Genomic DNA, 19,184 nt, shown 5'->3' with positions numbered 1-19,184 from the left:
CTATTGGAAGGCAGCTTTCTGCGTTCCAATTTGGAATTCTGAATACTGAATAATACCGTTGTGGTCTGCAATGCTCCTGTAATCCTTCAGCGCTTTGTGAATTCAATATTCCTTGATGTCTAAAATGGGTTTGTGTTGCTCTATTTTAATAATGTTTTCAAAGACTTTGTGGAACATCAAGGATACACATGTTTGGAGTTACAAGACTTCAGCAGTATCATTTGTCTTATACACTTTTGAAGTTTGAGTTTGAGAAGGAAAATGTTAGGTATCTTGGATTTACAGTGAATGCCTCTGGCATTTCTGTGGATCACACAAATGTTTGGTTGGGACAATTAGTACACTGAAACAGATGATTAGTGAAGCACCATTTTTGCGTAATCCTGATACTTGAAAGAAGTTTATTGTGGAAACAGATTCTTAAGAAAAAGGAGTTAGAGCAATAACAACATTTTCTTTATAAGAGCAAGAACATGATGGACAAGAACATCATGGTTTTTATCTATCTCGTGGTGTTTCAGAAATAGAGCAAAACCTAAGTATCTGAAAGAAAGCTCCCAGTCATGAAGCTGGTATGTAGAGAATGGAGATACCTGTTGATGAGCCCTAGAGAACCACTTGAAAACTGAAATAATCATCAAAATTCACAGTGTTTGAGAAATGTTCATTGCAGGAAAAGCCGTCAAGTTAGATGGGTATTTTCCTTTGCACAGTGTCGCTTATATTCCTAGTACAAAAAAAGTGTTGCTTGATGTCTGTTTCACTCTTACCCTGAGTCATTGCTTTCATAGGAAAAGTCGGTAATTCCTTCCCAGTGTGCGGTAGGAATAGAAGACATGATCAATAGGGTTAAAGAACAGATAAAGCCTAAGAAAGGTAGAGCTCATCATCGAAACACCCTCTAGTACAACTAAATGACTTGTATTTCAGTCAACAAGCTAATTTTGAGCGTAATAAAGAATTATAATTGGAAGTGATAAAAATGTGTCCTGAATGAGCCATTTCTTATCTTACAGGAGTTGAGACTACTTTAGATTTAGTTTTACAACTATTTTTAGTGTCCCACTGTTCAATGCGATGTTCTAGAACTCATTCTTGCTTCTCCCATGTGTACTCTGCAAAAATCCTAAAATTCTTGGCCTTTTGAATAACAACACCCATTACCAGTTACTGGTGACCCTTAGTGTACAATGCTACATATTTTTATAATGGATCTTCCACCATACACTGTGTAATGCTTATAGTAGACACCCTTTCAAAATGGCCCATTTACTCATCTAAGTCACCACCAGCTGGAGCAATGGGACATAGGCTTTTTGACTTATCTTTTGGGTGTTCATGGCTTGACTTATACTATAATTTTAGACAATCTGTTAAAGCATTAGAAACTGGAAAAGTTCTTTCCTCTGGCTATCACCTGTAGTACAACGGACAAACAGAGCAAACTAATTAAGGTTTAGAGCACTATCTACAGTTCAACTTTAATGCAACTCATGACATTTGAGTGACATATTTAGCAACTTCAGAATTTTCTTACAATAATGCAGCTCATATTATCCCCAAAATGTCATCTTTCTTCCAAAGGTTTTCAAATTGTATTGTTTCTCTGGTTCCAGCAGCTACTGATGATTTGAGTGAGTTACAGAAGTAAGGAAACATTGTTTCTACAATCGTTTGCCATTCTAAAGTTACAATAAAAGAATATGTTGATAAACAATGATCAAATTTGGCTCATTTTGCTCCTGGAGAGTAAGTCTAGCTGTCGTCTCACCTTCTTTCTGTTCATTCAATGGCAGTAAAGTTTTGCTCATGATTTTTTGGTACATTTGGGATAACTTTTCAGATCAATCCTGTGGCTTTTCGATTGAAGCTGCCTTTAATTTAGAGATTCATTTCTCCGGACTGAAGAACAATAACAAGAAACTCTATAAACCCACCTCAATGACATGAACCTTAATGGCTTCGAACCCCAACTTTTACTCAATGCCTTGTCACTTGCCTTCACCCTGGACTCCAACTACACTCTTAAAGAGCATATTGCTCCTGGACTGTTCCAATTGTATCAAGGTCAAGACTAATTTGCATATAGCTGGGTCCAAACTGAAGTGGCCTGGTGTGCAGAATAACGGTGGATTGGGATGAGGCCCGAGTGATCACCAGTAGCTAACATTAATTCAAGCATTCCTTCAATCACTTTTTTGTGTACTGCAAGGTATTACTGCAGCCTTCAACTTGGGTTACAAACAGCAAACAAACTTAGTAGTTTGATTACTGATTGAGGATCCTGTCCACATATCTTCCTTGAAATTTGTGAGTCTCTGTGTTCACTTTATTGGGTGTGCTTTTAATTCTTACAGTCCACAATGTCAAGGAAACTGTTTTTGTTACATAGTTTTAGAAGTACATTGTGTGTATTAAAATGTACAAATAGTTGAACTTGAGAGTATCTGTGAGATTCTGTGATAGGTGGCCATTGAATTCTACTTGCTTAAAGGACGTCTCCTTCATTCCCCTGAAAGCAGATATTACTTGTGGAAGGCACTCATGGAAATAGGACTCCTCAATCTTGGTGGCTGAATGCTACATCTGGAGAGAACCTTCTCTTATACTGATGGCTGCTGACTATTGCCCTCTTATTTCTGGTAGTTTGTTCCCTGGCTGGCAACCTTAAACTGGCGACTGCCTTTTCTGATGTTCATATGAGAATCCTTAGTTTCGTAGAGGCATTGGCATTTAGCAGCACTCTCTATAGATGCTGACCTCTCCTCAGCATATACAGCTGAGCGCCTGGATACCCTCATGGGCGATTAGTGCGCTATACAAATCAATATAACATGACCTCCCAAGCACTGGAAGTTAAGATAATGGGGCACTGGATGCCGTGGTCCAGCCTCTGCACACGCTCTTTGCCTGATAATTCCTCTAGCCACAGTTCACACTACCCTCTCCCACAGGGTCAATGGTATTAAGCATGGGCGAAAAATCCGTTCCGCTCGCGGATTTCACGGATTTTCGGTAAATTCGCAATCCGCGAGATTCGCGAATTTCCCGCAAAATCCGTGAGTGGAACGGATTGGGTCAAAAGTTCAAGCTGACTTTTGTAACTCTTTTAGAATGGCGCCAGCAAGCTGCCAGAGCCATTCTAAAATAGTTACAAAGGTCAGCTTCAACAGGAAGCTCTAATAGATAAAGTAAAGCAGGTGCTGCTCAAATTCAGTTACACAATCATTAATCACCCCAAACTTGGGGTGATTAATGATTGTGTAACTTAATTTGACCTTCAACTGGAGCACCTGCTTTACTTTATCTATTAGTGCTTCCTGTTGAAGCTATTTCTAGCTATTTTAGAATGGCGCTGGCAGCTTGCCGGCGCCATTCTAAATGAGGCTGAGGGCAGAAGGGCACAAAAGTGGGACAGAGGACAGAAGGGGACAAAAAATGAGTGGGGCAGAGGGCAGAAGGGCACAGAAACGAGTGGTACAGAGGGCAGATGGGCATAAAAAACGAGAGGGTGGCAGTGATTAAGCAGGCAAAAAAAAAACAGCGAAATTGCAAAGCGCCTCGCGAACACCCGCGAACACGCAAAGCGCCTCGCGAACACGCAAAAAAAAAATTCACGCGAATTTTGCGGATTGCAAATTCGCGGATTGCGAATTCGCAAAATTCGCCCATGCTTACATGGTATCCTGTATGCTCGAGTCTTTTCAAAGAGAAATCTGACAGGTGAGTCTCACTACTGACTTTATGGTGCTCTGCCATTGCCCCTCCCCTGCAGTGCTGGAAAGTCTGACCACTTGGTGAGTTCTACCCTTCCCCTCTATGGTATTTCTGCAACTACTAGGTAGGACAAGTATATATTGGCAAGGAAGATGAGAATATATGTTGGGAATCTGTGATATCAACTTGTGGAGCACAGTATTCATTTAGTTTTTAAGGATTTAAAAATGATTAACATTTTTCGCTGTAGGATCCTTTCAAACCAAGCCCGCCAAAGAAGCCCTTGCCAGCAGATCCTGTGAATAAAACCGTACATTTCCATGGTCCTTCCAGTACACATTTTGAGCATCAGATGTTGGTGTCACGCTTATGTCCAGTAAGGTATGTTTAAATTGTCAGTGGTAATAAAGCCATGATAGGTGAGAAATGATGTGTTGAGACTGTTTCTAGGACCATTACAATGCTTTTCAATTGTTTGCAGATCCTGACATACTATTTATTAAGCACTGACAAAGCAAGTGTGTCTGACTATAACGCTAAGGCATGCAAACACTGACATGCATAAATCTGGACAAACTACTTGTTCTCTGCCTTTGAGCAGCCTGCTTCTTTCTGTGTCTTCTATGTCATTGCCCTATTTATTTTCCCGAAGGCACCAGCAATGCAAAGTTAGGGAATACAAAAATGCAGGTACACAATCTTGAATGAAAAACAGTGTTAATGGAGCCCAGTCTGAGCCCATGGCATATATCACCACCTATGGTTTCTATATTAGTTGTGAGGGCTCTGCGTTTGATGAATATGAAGATAGTTAAGGGTAGGCCAGCAGGAGCTTCATCTGATAAAGTATGCTTTAAAACCATTTGTTTTGCTTTCTTTACTTAGAAGCAAATGCAGGTCCCGGTCAACATAAATCAGCCCCCACGGCAATAAAATCAGGCCCCTGTTTGGCAACTGACCAAAACGCCTGGTAGCCAGTCTGGCCCTGGTCTCAAGTTTCCATCCCAGAGTCCTGGAATAAAACAACCATAAAATGTGGAGTGGGGTGGAGGTGGGGGCAGCGTAGAGATACCCTGACCACTAGTCCTCATGGAGGTGTCCCAGAAAAGCCCTCCATGTTGCAATTTAACAAAAAATGGTGGGCAGGGCCGGACTGAGAACCAAAACCGGCCCTGGCAAAGTGCTCGGCCTGCCCCCTGGGGGTGCACTCGAGCTCTTTGGCGGGCCGGTTTTCGGCCGATTTTGTTACAGGGCCGCTTTTGCAGTTATGCTGCAGAAACGGCCCTGTGACAAAAACGGCCCCCTGGGCCCAAAACCAGCCCCCACCCTTGCGGCGCATTGGGGGATTGCCCGGTGCCCACAACGGCCAGTCCGGGCCTGATGGTGGGACACCCTTTTCCACTAAAATCCACCCATGGTGGGACATGCCCCAGGGTGGTGCAGTATATTTTTAAATTTAATTTGGGAAGTGGACATGTTTGACCCCCCATCCCCAAGCCAGACACTGGCCTCCAGTACCCCATCCTCCGGGGCCTGGGCAATTTATATTGGGGTAAGGCGGGGCCTGTGTGTGGCCCCCCTCAATGAGCCAGATATTGGCCCTGAGGCTGAGAAACATGATTGCTCCTGCTTCGGGCGTGCACCTAAATCAACTTCCCTGCTTTTAGGCAGCTCAAGCAGGATCAAATTCAGTTACTTTCCAGGATACAGAAGCCACGATGAGAAGTGACCACTAATGTGAAAAACTAGGTCTCAGAGAAGGGTATTCCTTAAACTGCAGTTGGCTCACAGAGTGGGGAGGATGGAAGGGTCGGTAAGGAATCTGTGGTTAGGCAGAGTCTCTACCAGATAAGGCGTTACTGAAGGTCGGTAAATTGTTTATCTGATTTTGTGAATTGATTTTATTTTAGCTATTTGGGTTTGAATTCTGCTGTTTTCACCTTTGCTCCTTTATATCAGTTATTATTGTTATTGTTTATGGCATTGCACTGTTTGCACTCTGGCACTTTAATACTTGGTATTGCTGCTATTATCAATTATTTTCCGAGTAGGCATTTTACTTTGTTCTTAATGATGTAATCCAATGATGGTAATGGTGCCTATATGTTTACTTATATGTTTACTATGTAAGAAATGTATTGGCTGTCATCCTGATCAACAAAAATTGTTTATATAAAAAAAAAGATCAACTGGTACCCCATATGGGCCTGGCACTTTCCCTGGGGCTGTGACAACTTCATTTAGTTCTATAAGGGGCACTAGGGCTAGATCTGAGCTACCAGACCTAGTTAAGTCATCACTAGGCTGTAGGTGTCTTTTGTTCGCCTGTTACATCATTAAATATCGCATTGTGTGTTTCCAATAACAAAAGTTTGGATCTATATTGGTCCTAAAAGATCTATTGTAGGGATAACTGGTAGACCTGGACCTTTTTTGCAGGGTAAATCCCAAAAATGTTTTCTTCCTCCTCATAATTTTTGCATAATTCGTTTTGTTAGCCTTAGAACTCTGTGCACTTTACCACTACTAACCTGTGCTAAAGTTCTTCTGCTGTCTCTTTAAAAAATTGTGGAATTGGCTTATACTAAATTGGTATGTTTAATTTTCTTGCAGGTCCCCAGTAAAGTGACACTACATGTGTCAAAGGCCTGTGAATTACATTTTACTAGTGGGCATGCAGCACTGGTTGTGCCACCCACTTAAGTAGCACTGTAAACATGTCTCAAGCCTGCCACTGCAGAGTTCTGCCATTACAGAGTCTGTGTGTGCAGGTTAAACTGCCATTTTCGACCTGGCGAAAGAAACCTTTTGGCATTAGAAAAAGCACAATGTTTAAAGCCATCTGTATTTTACACAAGGCCCTTTATCTTACTAGCTCTCCTGGGATTAAAGAGATGTTTCATTGGTACACTCCAGCAAGAAACCTTTGCTCGGCACATCGTAATTTGGTCTGAGTACCCAGGATCCGAAAGATGAAATGGGGATACAGAGCCTTCTTGGTCGCTGCAGACAAACTCTATAATTCTCTACCACAGATCACAGAGCTTTTGTCTTTTAGAAATACACTTAAAACCTGTCTCTATAGTATACAGACAGTGCTACCTCCTACTACTTACTAGGGTGAGTCTACGGACATGGCTCAGTTCTGGACAATCGGCTACAGCGCCTTTATGCCTCTGGGAAAGAGTTCCAGCTTAAAAAAATTACATAAAATCTCCAGGCGTCAGACTGGATCCAGAAACTTTTTGTGAGCAGTATGCCGTGCACCTAGGTGGTGGTGTAGTTTAGCTGTACTTTTCTTCACCCATGTGGCAGTGACATGTGTGGTTCCTATAGATACGCCACCACAGCCCACTGAATTCAGTTTCTTTTGTTTTTTTTCACACCAGGAGCGCAGAGCCATAAAGAACACTGAGCACTGGTGTGTGAAATGGTAAACAGCCCTGTCCCTAGAAATACGTTCACAGAGTAGGGAGGATGGGTGGGTCAGGAAGTATTCTGTGGCTAGATGGGGTCTCTACCAGATTAGGTGTAAGTACATTTCTCATCTTATCGAGACTTCTAGCCGCAAATTTCTTACCTTAGAACAGCAATACCTCGCCGGAGGTAGGTCTGTGAAACAATTTCACACAACAAAGTCCTGCAGGAATTTTTATTTATTTATTGATTTATTTACGGAGTTTTATATAGTGCTAGCCTGACCCGGAGGTATCGGAGTGCTTTACAACAGTGTTTCAGTGGTGATATTTAATAAAGCAGTCTCAAACAAGCGTTTGGAAGTCCACTGGTGCTGCAAATTCTTGAGGTAGTAGTAGAGTCTTGGGGTGGTCTTGTTGCATGCATTGATGAGGTAGCTCAGGAGTCTTGGGGTGGTCTTGTTGTATGCATTGATGTGGTAGTTCAGGAGACCTGAGGAAGCCTCGGTTTTGGCTGTGGTGAGTCAAATGGAGTTGAGGAGGAGGGCTTTAAAGCGCATTTTGAATTTAGTGAAGGACGGGATGTCTGCTGGGATGGAGTTCCAGATTTTGGCCGCATTTCCCGCAAAAGACCTTGCAGCGGTTGATTGTTTGCGTGCTCTCATGGGGATGAGAAGGAGGGAGCTGGAACTCCTGAGGTTCCTTGTCTGACCTGCCTTTTTGAGTTTGGCGGCCAGGTAGTCCGGTTTCCCTGTGTGTAGTGCTTTGTGCGTGAGGCAGGCTGTTCTGAAGTACGCCCGCTGGTCAATTGGGAGCAATTTTATATCTCTTAGAGCAGGAGAGATGTGGTCATATTTCTTGACTCCAGTGACCATTCTGGCTGCTGCATTGAGGGTTGTTTTGTGGGGGGCTAGGTGAGTTTTTGCAGTGCCGGTTAGGGTTGCGTTACCGTAGTCAAGTCTAGATAGCACCAGTGCTTGAGTGGCTTGTTTGAGGTCTTTGTTGGGAATGAATGGTTTAATTTTATAGAGAAGTTTCAGGTTGAGGAAGGCGGTCTTTGCTGAATTTTTTATGTGTTTGGTAATGTCCAGTTTGGGGTCAAGGGTGATTCCTAGTGATTTTACGGAGTTAGCTAGGGCGAGGTTGTCTTTTAGAGTATCCAGAGCTTTAAGCCATTGTGCAATGTGTGGGTTCTCTTCTTTGTTGGAGATGAGGAGGATCTCTGTTTTGTCCTGATTAAGTTTAAGGTGATTTAGAGATAGCCAGTGATGGATTTCTTTTAGGGTGTTGTTTAGTCGGAGGATGACATCAGGGGAGAAGGTTTCCAGATAGATCTGGGTGTCATCAGCATATAGATGGAAGGCGATATTGGCATTTTTAAGTATGGAGGTGAGGGGTTCCATGTAAATGTTGAACAGTTGTAGTGAGAGCACTGAACCTTGAGGCACACCCCTGTTGATGGGGTGGAGGTCGGAGGTAAAGTTTTTGATTTTTATCCTTTGCGATCAGTTGTGGAGGAAGGAGGTGAACCAGCAGAGGACCGTTTCATCTGCACCCACCCTTTCTTGTAGGGCCTTTTGAGAAGATGGTGGTCTACTGTATTAAAGGCTGCCGATAGGTCAAGGAGAATGAGTAGGCAGCAGTGATCGTTATCGAGTGACTCGCGAATATCATCTGTGATGTTAAGGATCGCCGTCTCCATGTTGTAGCCTTTTCTGAAGCCTGATTAGTGGGGATCAAGAAGGTTGATGTTGTCCATGTGCTGAGTCAGTTGTGAAAGGACTCATTTTTTGAGAATTTTGGAAAGGAGGGGGAGATTGGAGACGGGTCTGAAGTTGTTCAGGTCTATGGAGTCCAGGCCTGTTTTTTTTAGTAAAGGTGTTGTTTGGCCTTCTTTGAGGCATTCTGGTATGATGCCATTTCTCAGGGAGCTGTTAATGATTCTGCACCAGAACGGGGCTATTGTGAGTTTGAGTTTCTTGGTCAGTTGAGAAGGTATGGGATCAAGGACATGTGAGGTGGGTTTGGAGGTGGAGATTATTTTGATAACCTTGGCTTCCGAGATTGGATTGAAGGATTTAGTGAGGGGTCTGCGTGTGCTTTCAGTTGGGAGTGGGGGCATGCTTACACCGGCGTGGTTGGTGGTGACGTTAAGTGAGAGCTCAATCTTGGAGATTTTTTCCTCCAAGAAGTTGGCAAAGTTTTCACATAGTTCTTTAGAGGCCTGGAGTTTGGTGGTTTGCTGTTTGATGATTTTGAACTGCTCGTTGGGCCTGTTTTTTGCATTGTCTTGGGCAGAGCAGAAAAAGTTCGACTTTTCCTTACGTATGTGTTTTTTGTAGTTTCTTCGAGCTGCTTGGAGTTGTTCGAGTAGGCTGGTGGAGGGTTTGCTTCTCCATAGTCTTTCTTTGGCTCTGAGTTGCCGCCTTTCGTTATTGATGTCTGTATTGAACCAGGATCTTGAGGGAATGTTCCTGGCTTTTTTTTGTTTCAGAGGTGCTATCTGGTCAAGAATGGATGTCAAGGATGTGTTTTAATGGTCAGTAAGTTCTGTCGTGGATAGGTCCCCCGTGGAGGTATAGAAGAGGGAATTGACTTTTTCTTCTAGGTCGGTTATGTTGATCTGGGTACGGTTTCTGGTCCATTTGGGTTCTTCTTGGATGGAGGGTTGTTGAGTGGCTGGCTGAGTGCGGTGGAAGAGGATTAGGTGGTGGTCAGACCTGTCTACGGGCAGGGTGTGGATTATCTTCATTGTGTCACGTTTGGCGATAATGGCATCAAGGATTGCTCCCTTGTTGTGAGTTTCTTTTGTGCAGTGTTGGGAGAGGTTGTTGCTATGAAGTAATTCGCTCAGATTTTGAATTAGCGGGTTGCTATCTTCATTCCAGTGTAGGTTGAGGTCTCCCAGAATTAGATTATTCGCCTCTCGTAGTGAGCAGTGGGCGATCGGGTCAGACAGGTGCTCTGTGAAAGTGGTGAAGTTGCCTCGGGGGTGATAGATAAGGTTGCAGGTTAGTGTTTTGTTATTGATTGTGTTGATGTTGACTGTTAGGCACTCAAATGTGTTGTAGTTGAGGGAGTCTGTTTCCAAGATGGAAATATTGTCTCTGTGGATGACTGATATTCCTCCTCCTCTTTGGTCTTTTCTGTCTTTGTTGGTGATAGTGAAACCTGGGAGAACAAGAGTGTCTAGAAGAGGTGCCGAGGAGTCCTTGAGCCAGGTTTCAGTGATGAATGCTATGTCTATGTCAGGATGGATTCAGATAGTTCTGTGGCCTGTTTTATGGCTGATCTGCAGTTTATGAGCATGCAGTTGGTGGGGGATGTCTCTGCTTTGGGTTTTTTCGTTAGCGGGCCGTGGGGATGCTAGTGCGGGTGGACGGCGGCCTGGGTGAGTTAGGAGGGTCTTGGACTCTTCCCAGTCCAGTGATCACCAGGTAGTAGTGCATGGTGAGTGTGTGCAGAAACACCTAGGTTACTCCCTGACAGATGTCCAGGACCAGGACTCCACATGCTAACACAGTGCTTGCAGCCTTTACTCTGGTGGAATGAGCAGGTAAACTCTCTGAGTGTTGCTTCAAGGCCAATGCATAGCAGATTTTAATGCAAAGCACAATCAATCCGGAGATGGTCTGTTTCTTCCCTTTCCTGGCTCCGACATATCACACGAAGAGTTGGACGTCCACCCAGAACTCTTTTCAGTCAGGATAGAATGACAACACTCTTTTTTGGTTCAGATGGTGGCTTCTCTCCTCTTCCTTAGAGGGATGAAAAACAAGTAGGCAGGGTGATGGATTGGCCTACCTGAAAGGGAGAGACCACCTGCGGAAGGAATAAAGCTCTGTTGTGAAGGACCCGCTTGTTTGGGAAGATGTTGAGGTACAGAGGCTTAGATGACAAAGCTCAGAGCTCACTCATCCTCCGAATAGATATTATAGCCACCAAAAAGGCTGGTTTGACTGTAAAGAGCCTGAAAAGACAGTTGTGTGTAACAGCTCAAAGGGAGCACAAATGAGAAAAGTGAGCCCTAAATTTAGGTCCAACTGAGGCACAATAAAGGGTGAAGGTGGGAACATGTGTTGGAGACCTTTCATAAACCTATTTTGTTGGAAAGTGGGTTATTGGTCAGGGCAAATGTAGGTCTGCCACTGGCAATAAGGCCACTAATACATGATAGGACTCAGCATAGGTCTTAGAAAAGTATTCCTTTGCTCAACCATTGGTAACGTGGCTGCGAGCAGACAGGCTTAACTTCAAAGACAGGTATGTAAAGCATTTAAAAACACAATTTCAGTAAATAATTAAGACACAACACAAAATAAAAAAACAACACCAATTTATAAAAATAGGTAATATTCTTATCTTTTAAATGACACCAAAATGAAAATAATCCACTGTAGGGAACCAGAGATATGATTTTTTAAAGATTAGTTACTTTCTAGTGCTTAGAAACCGACAGTTCCCCTTAAGTCATTTCGTTTTCTCTATCAGGGACACACCTTTATAAATTGTTCTAAAGAATTCTCAACACTGTAGTGGGCCGCCTTCTTCAGCAAGCGGGGTCCAGTTAGAACACCTTCCTGGTGTTCTGCTTGCAGGTCCTAAAGTATCCAACACACAATCCAAGGTTCTGGAATCTCCAAGAGGGTCCTTGAAAGTGTGAAACTTCAATTCCGCAATCCACTTGAACAAAACCCTTAAAAATCCACTGGTACTCCAGGCTTTGAATTCTTTGTGGGGCTGTCCAGGTGAGCTCTGTTAACCTGTAGCTTGCAGGGAGTTCCACTCTTGAGTCCTTTGGCAGCAAGGTAATCCACAGGGCTGCAGTTTCACTTGGTGCAGTCTCCAGAGGTCGGGGCACTTCTTGCTTCATTCAGTTTCAAGCAGAATATCTGGAGGGCTCTGCCCCTCTCAGATACTTATTCAAAATTCTCTGGGTCAAGCACCAGGTCACTGCTGACCAATGAGAGCAGGGCAACTCCTCATAGTTATGACCAAATCCTGTGGAGTGTGGCATTAGTTTGTCCCAGAGTGCATCATTCTTCCAAATCCATAATGGCTGATTTTCCAGTAAGGAGGTAAGAGCTGGCTAAACACCCCCCTACTATCTGCACATACCTTCCTTAAGCCTAGCCCTGACTCTGGGTCAAGACTGTCATAGTGGACTGAAACCCAGGCCTCCCCTCTGTCTTTGAAGAGCGTAGTTTACGACGCCACCTCCTGGTCAGGTATTCCTATAGAACAGCACACTGCCCTCCCAGCAACCTGGCTAATCCACTTAACTCTGACCAATCAGGGCAGACCACTGAAAGGCTGAATTTGGACTTACAAACAAGAAAGTCTCATAACCTATTGTATGTACACTTTAGGAGAAATGTAACAATATAATATTGTTGGATTTACTACTACCATTCTGGGAAGTCTTTGAATGGTATGGCTAGTCCTCTCCTATCAATATTTATTAATCAATCACTTCCTACCATGTTAACCTATGGGCTATGGGGTTTGCAATAGGGAAAATAACCTGGGCCACTTTTCAAGAACCAAGGCTTATAAAACCATATTTAATAAGTATTTCCCTAATTTCTACTTGACCCCCACCCCCTATGCAACTAGGGGAGACTTCAGGGGTTTTGAATCTGCAGAAATATTGCAGATAATCCTTACCCAATTCTTCTAGCATCAAAGTCGAATTCAAGCAGCTCTTTAATACATTGTGGGGAGTGAAATGTAAAATTTCACTTTACCCAGGCATATAAAAACTCAATTTATAAGGGCGCTCCTTATAGATAACTGACCCCCCACCCCTGGGATACCTTGGGGTGACCCTGGGGGTCACTAATATGCACAAACATGGTAGGTTTTTCATTTTTAAGGCCCCCTACCCCCAAAGTCGAGTTTGGGCACAATTTAAGGTTTAAAAGCTGTTCTGGCCACCAGGGATGCTTTTAAACTGACCTCAGGCTTCAGCACTGCACACATGCTAGTGCAGAAAATCTGCTGGCCTCTAAACTGCCATGCCCCAAGATACTGGAGACTTCTAGGTAGTTTCAATCCCCTGCCCTACTACTTACTAGGGGCTTACAGGGTAGGTCATGCCAATTACAGGGGTACCCCACCATACCATAGTGTACCCTAGTGTATGTTGGGTGTCTTAACTGTATTCTAATGTGTTCCTTTTAGCTTGGCACTGGCCCTGGGCCTGGTTAAACAGAGCCCAGGGTCAGTCAGAGTCAGTTACCACCAGTTCCAGTCAGCAAAAAGTTGGGGGGTGCCCAGGGTCCAGGATGACCTAGCAACATATTTACAATAGGAGATTTGACTAGGGATGGCTCTTCTGGCAACCACAGAAAGGGTGAGATGGCAGAAAGATAGCCCATTAAGGTGCCCAAAGCAGAGACCTACTGGGCAAGAGAAAGAATAAACTGAAGAACTTTTGAAAGGGGGGCAGAAAAGGGGTCAACCTGTTTTTCTGCACACCAAGCTACAAACGAGCCCTAACGGCAAGTATAATGATTTGGTGGAGGGATGTCTGGCTGCCAAGATGACATTGAAGACTGTGATTGGCAGGCCGGAAGCTGTCAACTGTCGCCACTCAACCTCCAAGCATGAAGATGCAGCATCAACAGGTTAGGCTGGAGAACCGTCTCCTGCTGCTGTGACAAATGGTCCACCCGAATGGGCAATAGCTCAGGATACCAAACTCTCTGTCCCAGTATGGAGCCACAAAGATAAGTTGGGCCCGGTTGTTCCTGTTCTTCTTGAGACCTTTGGGCAGAACTGGTATGGTCAGAAAGTTGTGCAGGTGGCCTGAGCTCCAATCAGAACAAAAAGTGTCTCAGAGGAAGAGCCGCCTTGGAAACTCCAGCCTGCAAAACCTCTGACATTTAGCGTTCTCTGCAGCAGTGAACAGATCTAACCAAGGCTCTTCCCACTGCTGAAAGAGATCTTGCAGTATCTCCGATAGAGATGCCTTTAGTGATCTGCTAGGCATCTTTGGCTGAGTTAGTCCACACTGGCGTTCAGAGAACTCGCCAGGTGTTGAAAACACCAGGGATATGGCCTGCTGTTCCAGGCATGTCCAGAGGTGCAGGGCCTCTTAACAATGGGTCCATGAACCCACCCCACCCTGCTTGTTGCAGTACTGCATGGCGGTGGTGTTCTCCATGAACACATGCACCAACCTCCCTTGACTGAAGGTAAACAGGCTTTCAATGCCAGCTGGATTGCTCAGAGCTCCAAAGAACTGGTGTGGAGCCCGGATTCCACCAGATACCACAGACCTCTAATCACCACCTCTCCCAGATGGCCACCCCAACTCAGGAGTGACATATCTGTCACTACTGTCAGCTCTGGTTGGGACAGGGAGAGACGTCAGCCACTGACCCAATTGCGGTTTGTTAACCACCACTGTAGATCTTTTGCAGCACCCTACAAGGTCAATTCCATGTAAGAGAGATTCCCCTGATGCTGCGCTCAATGGAACACCATGTCCCCCTGCAGAGCCCATATATGCCAGCGGGTATGTGTCACAAGCAGAATGCAGGAGGTCATGAGGAACAGCAGCTGTAGAGTCAGTCTCACCAAAATCCAGGATCGAGGCTGAACCATTGGTATCATAGCCTGAATATCTTGGATTCACCGTTTAGGAGGATAAACTCGAAACTGCACTATCCAGCACAGCTCAGATGAAAGGGAGCATCTGTCAGGGACTGAGGTGGGACTTTAGCACATTAATAGTGAACACCAGCGAGTGCAGGAGGTCCGCTGTAGTCTAGAGGTGGGAGACAACTAATACAACAAGCATTTGCAATGCAATAGGTCTCGCATTTATGAGAGTTTGGGCTATTGGCATTGTAAATGACAGTGGCTTTTATTTATGTGTTGTTTTTAAAACAGATAAACAAAAGGCATTGTCATTTACAATGCCAATAGCTTAAACTCTTGCAAATGCGAGACTTATTGTATTGGAAATGTGATCGACGCCCATGCTATAATTAGTTTTTAAAAAGCGTTAGAAGAGAGCGTGTCCTGGGGCCGTGGCTAGCCAGCCAAGATGGCGGACACACTCTAGGTATGCTCCACAGCTTTGCCCAATTATCCATTTTAAATCTAGAAGCCTGCAACACCATCTGTTATGTTATGTTATTTGAATTTTTTGAGCGCGCAGCTGCCCCAGCTAAGGGGCGTCCCGGCGCTGTAGCTGGTGAAGGTAACATAACAAACACGGAAAAGGTAAGAAGTAATTAATTAATAAGGCAGAGGAAAGAAATGGGTTTTAACAGCTTTTCTAAAAGTAAAAAGGTCATCCAGGGTGCGGATGTGGGCTGGAAGTGCATTCCATAATTTTGAGGCCAAGACCGTGAATGATCGGCCACCCAGTCTACATCTCTGAAAGCGGGGGACAAGTGCCAGACTTTGGCTAGCAGAGCGAAGACTGCGCGATGGGGGGTACAAAGACAGAAGGTGCTGAAGGATGATGGGGGTATCACATTTAAGAATTTTAAAGGCAAAGCAGAGGGCCTTAAACTCTATCTGCCTGATTACTGCGAGCCAGTGCAGGTTGAAGATTGTGCTACGGGCTGAGCAGAAGCGTGGCAGGCCTACCAGGGCTCTCGCTGCCGAGTTCTGTACCCGTTGAAGTCGCAGGACTTCCACCTGGTTGGCGCCCAAGAGCAATGAGCTCGCGTAGTCGAGCCTTGATAGTACGCTGGCTTGGATTACCATCTGGCGTGTAGAGGCATAAAAAAATTTGAGGATAGGCCTCAAACCACGCAAAATGCCGAAGCACGTGGATGCCACCTTCTTAGTGTGGTACGAGAAGGTTAGCTTGGAATCCAGCCAGACGCCGAGGTTTAGGGGGAGGTCCCAGCTCCTTAGGCCACCAGCTGGCGCCCCAACGGTCAGGATGTTTCCCCAGCACCATCACCTCAGTCTTGAGGGCGTTGAGTTGAAGGCAGTTGGACGTAAGCCAGCTAGCAACAGCCCTCAGACCGTCCGCAAAGTTCGACGCCGGTTGGCCAGAGTCCCCGTTGAGAGCCACCGCCAACTGGGTATCGTCGGCGTATGATACCATAGTGAGACCCCAACTCTTCGCAACCTCCGCCAAAGGTTGAACGTAGAGGTTGAAGAGAGTGGGGCTCAACGCCGAGCCCTGTGGAACTCCCTGAGTGATGGCATGGGACTTGGATCTAAACGGTGGCATTACAACCTGAAAGGTTTGTTCCGAAAGGAACGATTGAAACCAATGCAACGCCCTGCCTGAAATACCAGCCTCACCAAGCCTTCGAATAAGAATGGTGTGAGATACAGTGTCAAAGGCGGCACTGAGGTCCAGGAGGACCAGTGCCGCCGTTTGACCTGCATCTACTACAGAGCGGAGATGTTCGACCATGAATAAGAGTGCCGTCTCTGTACTATGTCCAGATCTAAAGCCATTCTGTGTAGGATCTAATAGGTGTGCTGGTCCAGATGGTTTGTTAAGATGTTATTAACATGGGCCTCTGTAATCTTTGCCACCCAGGGAAGAAGGGAGATAGGTCGATAGCTCTCCGGCTTCGACGGATCCAAACCAGGTTTCTTTATGATGGGCATGACGCAGGCAGCCTTCCAACTAGGTGGAACTGAACCGATGGTGAGGGATTGCTCCACCAGATGGCGGATAGGGGGAAGGCAAAGAGATGCCGAGTCCATAAACTGGGCAGGTCTCAAAGGATCATCTGGTGAGCCAGACTTGACCTTGGCTGCTAGGAGATTGAACTCCTGCTCCGATGGTATAGGGAAAGAGGCCAAGCATTGAGAAGTACGTAATGTCGAGGTCGTACTGTCAGAGTCAACTTTGGGAAAAGAGCGGTAGATGGCATTCACTTTTTCCACAAAGAAGCTGGCTAGCGGCTCACAGTGGGCAAGAGAACAGATCTCAGTAATGGGAAGTCTGTTTACTGTGAGCTCCTTCAAGACTTTAAAGACCAGTTTGGACGGGTTAGAGCTCGCCTGGAACTCCCGTGCATAGTAATCAGCTCGGGCCCGGCAGACATCTCTGTGATATGTCTTTACCTTGGCCAGGTAGCATACTTTCAGGTCTTTATCATAGTTCTTCCTCCATGCTCTTTCAGCCTGTCGGCAGGTAGCTTTAATACACCTGAGTGCCTCCGTGTAGCAGGGATTAGGCTGAGAGTGTCGGTTCCTACTCCAACCGGCTGTGATTAGTACGTCAAGGACTTTAACAATCCAGGTGCAAAAGATGGAATACCCGGTTGCCACGTCATCCGAGTGAGCCAGAGGGGTGGTGAGCAGGAGACGATGGAAATCCTCCAATTTGAGCTTTTTCCAGGGCCGTCTGAAAGAAGTTTTATCAGGCTTCCCAGTGGATTGTGTCACCGTAGTGACAGAAAGCTCAATAAGGTGACAGCACAACCTGTTGCGATTTAGAGGGACTCACATCGCGGGAGCTGTGTGGCACTTGCTACGCGCTATGACATGGTGTGCGTATTGAGCCTGGGCCTGCATGGTGGATTGGCACATGAGCTGCTGAAGTGGATGATGCCTGGCAGCAGGGAGCGCATCCTGCTCTGGGGGACCTGGCAGTACTCTAACCGGGCTAATCTCAGTAACCATCGACTAAGTCTGCGGGTGCAGGGGACGGGCCAACGGCCGACAGAGCACCTGGTGGTGACGAGCACCCAAGAAACTGGGGTGCAGGCCCAGACAGATCTGAAGAGGTGCCTGGCCATTCACGTGGGTCCGCTGTGAGATTGTGGGTGCCCTTGTGAGGAGCTGCGGGCTGGGGCCAAGGCACTACCCCGCCACTCCAGAAGATGACGGACGTCCACGCTCGCTGCTGGAGCCTGGAAGTTTTGTTGGGCCTAGGCTTGCGGCTCCTGAGATACATGCGAGGGACTGACAACAAACCCCCATGCATAATGGTGAAGACGTGGTGGCCTGGAGGCTGTGCCTTCCTACCTGAGGACGCAGCGAACCGCTGCACAACGTGGAGCCCATTGCGGCCTGACTTGCGTGATCCTGGGTGCTGCCGCATACTTCTTTGGAGCATCAGCATTGTCGCTTCCACCGAGCTAACAGTGCCCTGAACAGCTGAGGAGATGGGGCGACGGCACACTGATGAGGCCCAGGGGTCTTGTCGGGCCCAGGCCAAGCTATTGACCCCATACACACAAAAGACGGCACTAACGTCCTCACTCAGCCTCAGGTGGCAGGTGGAACTGCAGCGACCCGATGCGCTATTACACCGGAGGACACAGTGCTGAAGGACACCAATGCTGGGCTCATAGCAAGATATACAGGTTTGTGCTAATCCCCCTGGCAATATACCGCCAGACAGTAGCCCTCCCTATAAGAAGATAACACCTGTCTGGAGAAGGGGAAAAGAGAGCACCACACAGATATGATCTGAGATTCTCACGATCTGATTGCAATAACGTAAAACGGAAGCGCCTGAACTCAGTGCGTCCCTATGCATAAACGTCCATGCGGAAATTGTATGTGAGTGGGCCTGAATCCACTTCCCTTCAGCATGTACCTAAACATCCTATGAACGCCGCATGCAGGGCAATAAGCTAACCTGACACTGTCGGAATTTGCTGCCATACCCCCATACCTGAACCGACCTCAGCAGGAGATTCCACTGCATCCCTCCTTACTCCCTACTCCAACAGCGCTTGGTGAAACAGTATAAAGTAATACTGCCTTTCTCCTACAACCCATCGGAAATGGAAAGACAACGTGACGGGACGGGGCCTGCAGCCCAGCAGCCTGCTAGTAGCATTCATTCCCCTGAATAGGATCACAGGACGCTGGCGGTGGCCCTTACACTGGAATCAAAACAGGACTCCATCCTCCAGGCAGTTGAGAAACTGATCCTCATTAACTCAGACGCGCACGTCTCCCTCGTGGCACATAGACCAGATTATTCAGACATTACGCCACTGCAAGCAGGCCACCGGAGATCGGTGGATAAATTGGAGGAAACAGAACATGAGCTAGCTGAAATTTGCTTTGCAACTAAAGCTGCAGTAAAAGACATACAAGCGT

General features: G+C 46.0%; 1 protein-coding gene across 1 annotated transcript in view; it reads left to right on the top strand.

Moving 5' to 3' along the window:
• Positions 1-19,184, top strand: part of LOC147663160 (disintegrin and metalloproteinase domain-containing protein 12-like) — a 280,469-nt gene that overhangs the window by 126,182 nt on the left and 135,103 nt on the right. Inside the window, exon 9 of the mRNA XM_086950624.1 lies at positions 3,968-4,098. Coding sequence (XP_086806750.1) covers positions 3,968-4,098 — 131 coding nt within the window. The remainder of the gene's footprint in view (positions 1-3,967; positions 4,099-19,184) is intronic.

This window comes from Lissotriton vulgaris, unplaced genomic scaffold, assembly GCF_964263255.1.
Source record: "Lissotriton vulgaris unplaced genomic scaffold, aLisVul1.2 SCAFFOLD_842, whole genome shotgun sequence".
NCBI classification, from domain to species: Eukaryota; Metazoa; Chordata; class Amphibia; order Caudata; family Salamandridae; genus Lissotriton; species Lissotriton vulgaris.
Note: the sequence above shows the minus strand (reverse complement) of the source record. Positions and strands in the feature narration are given on the sequence as shown.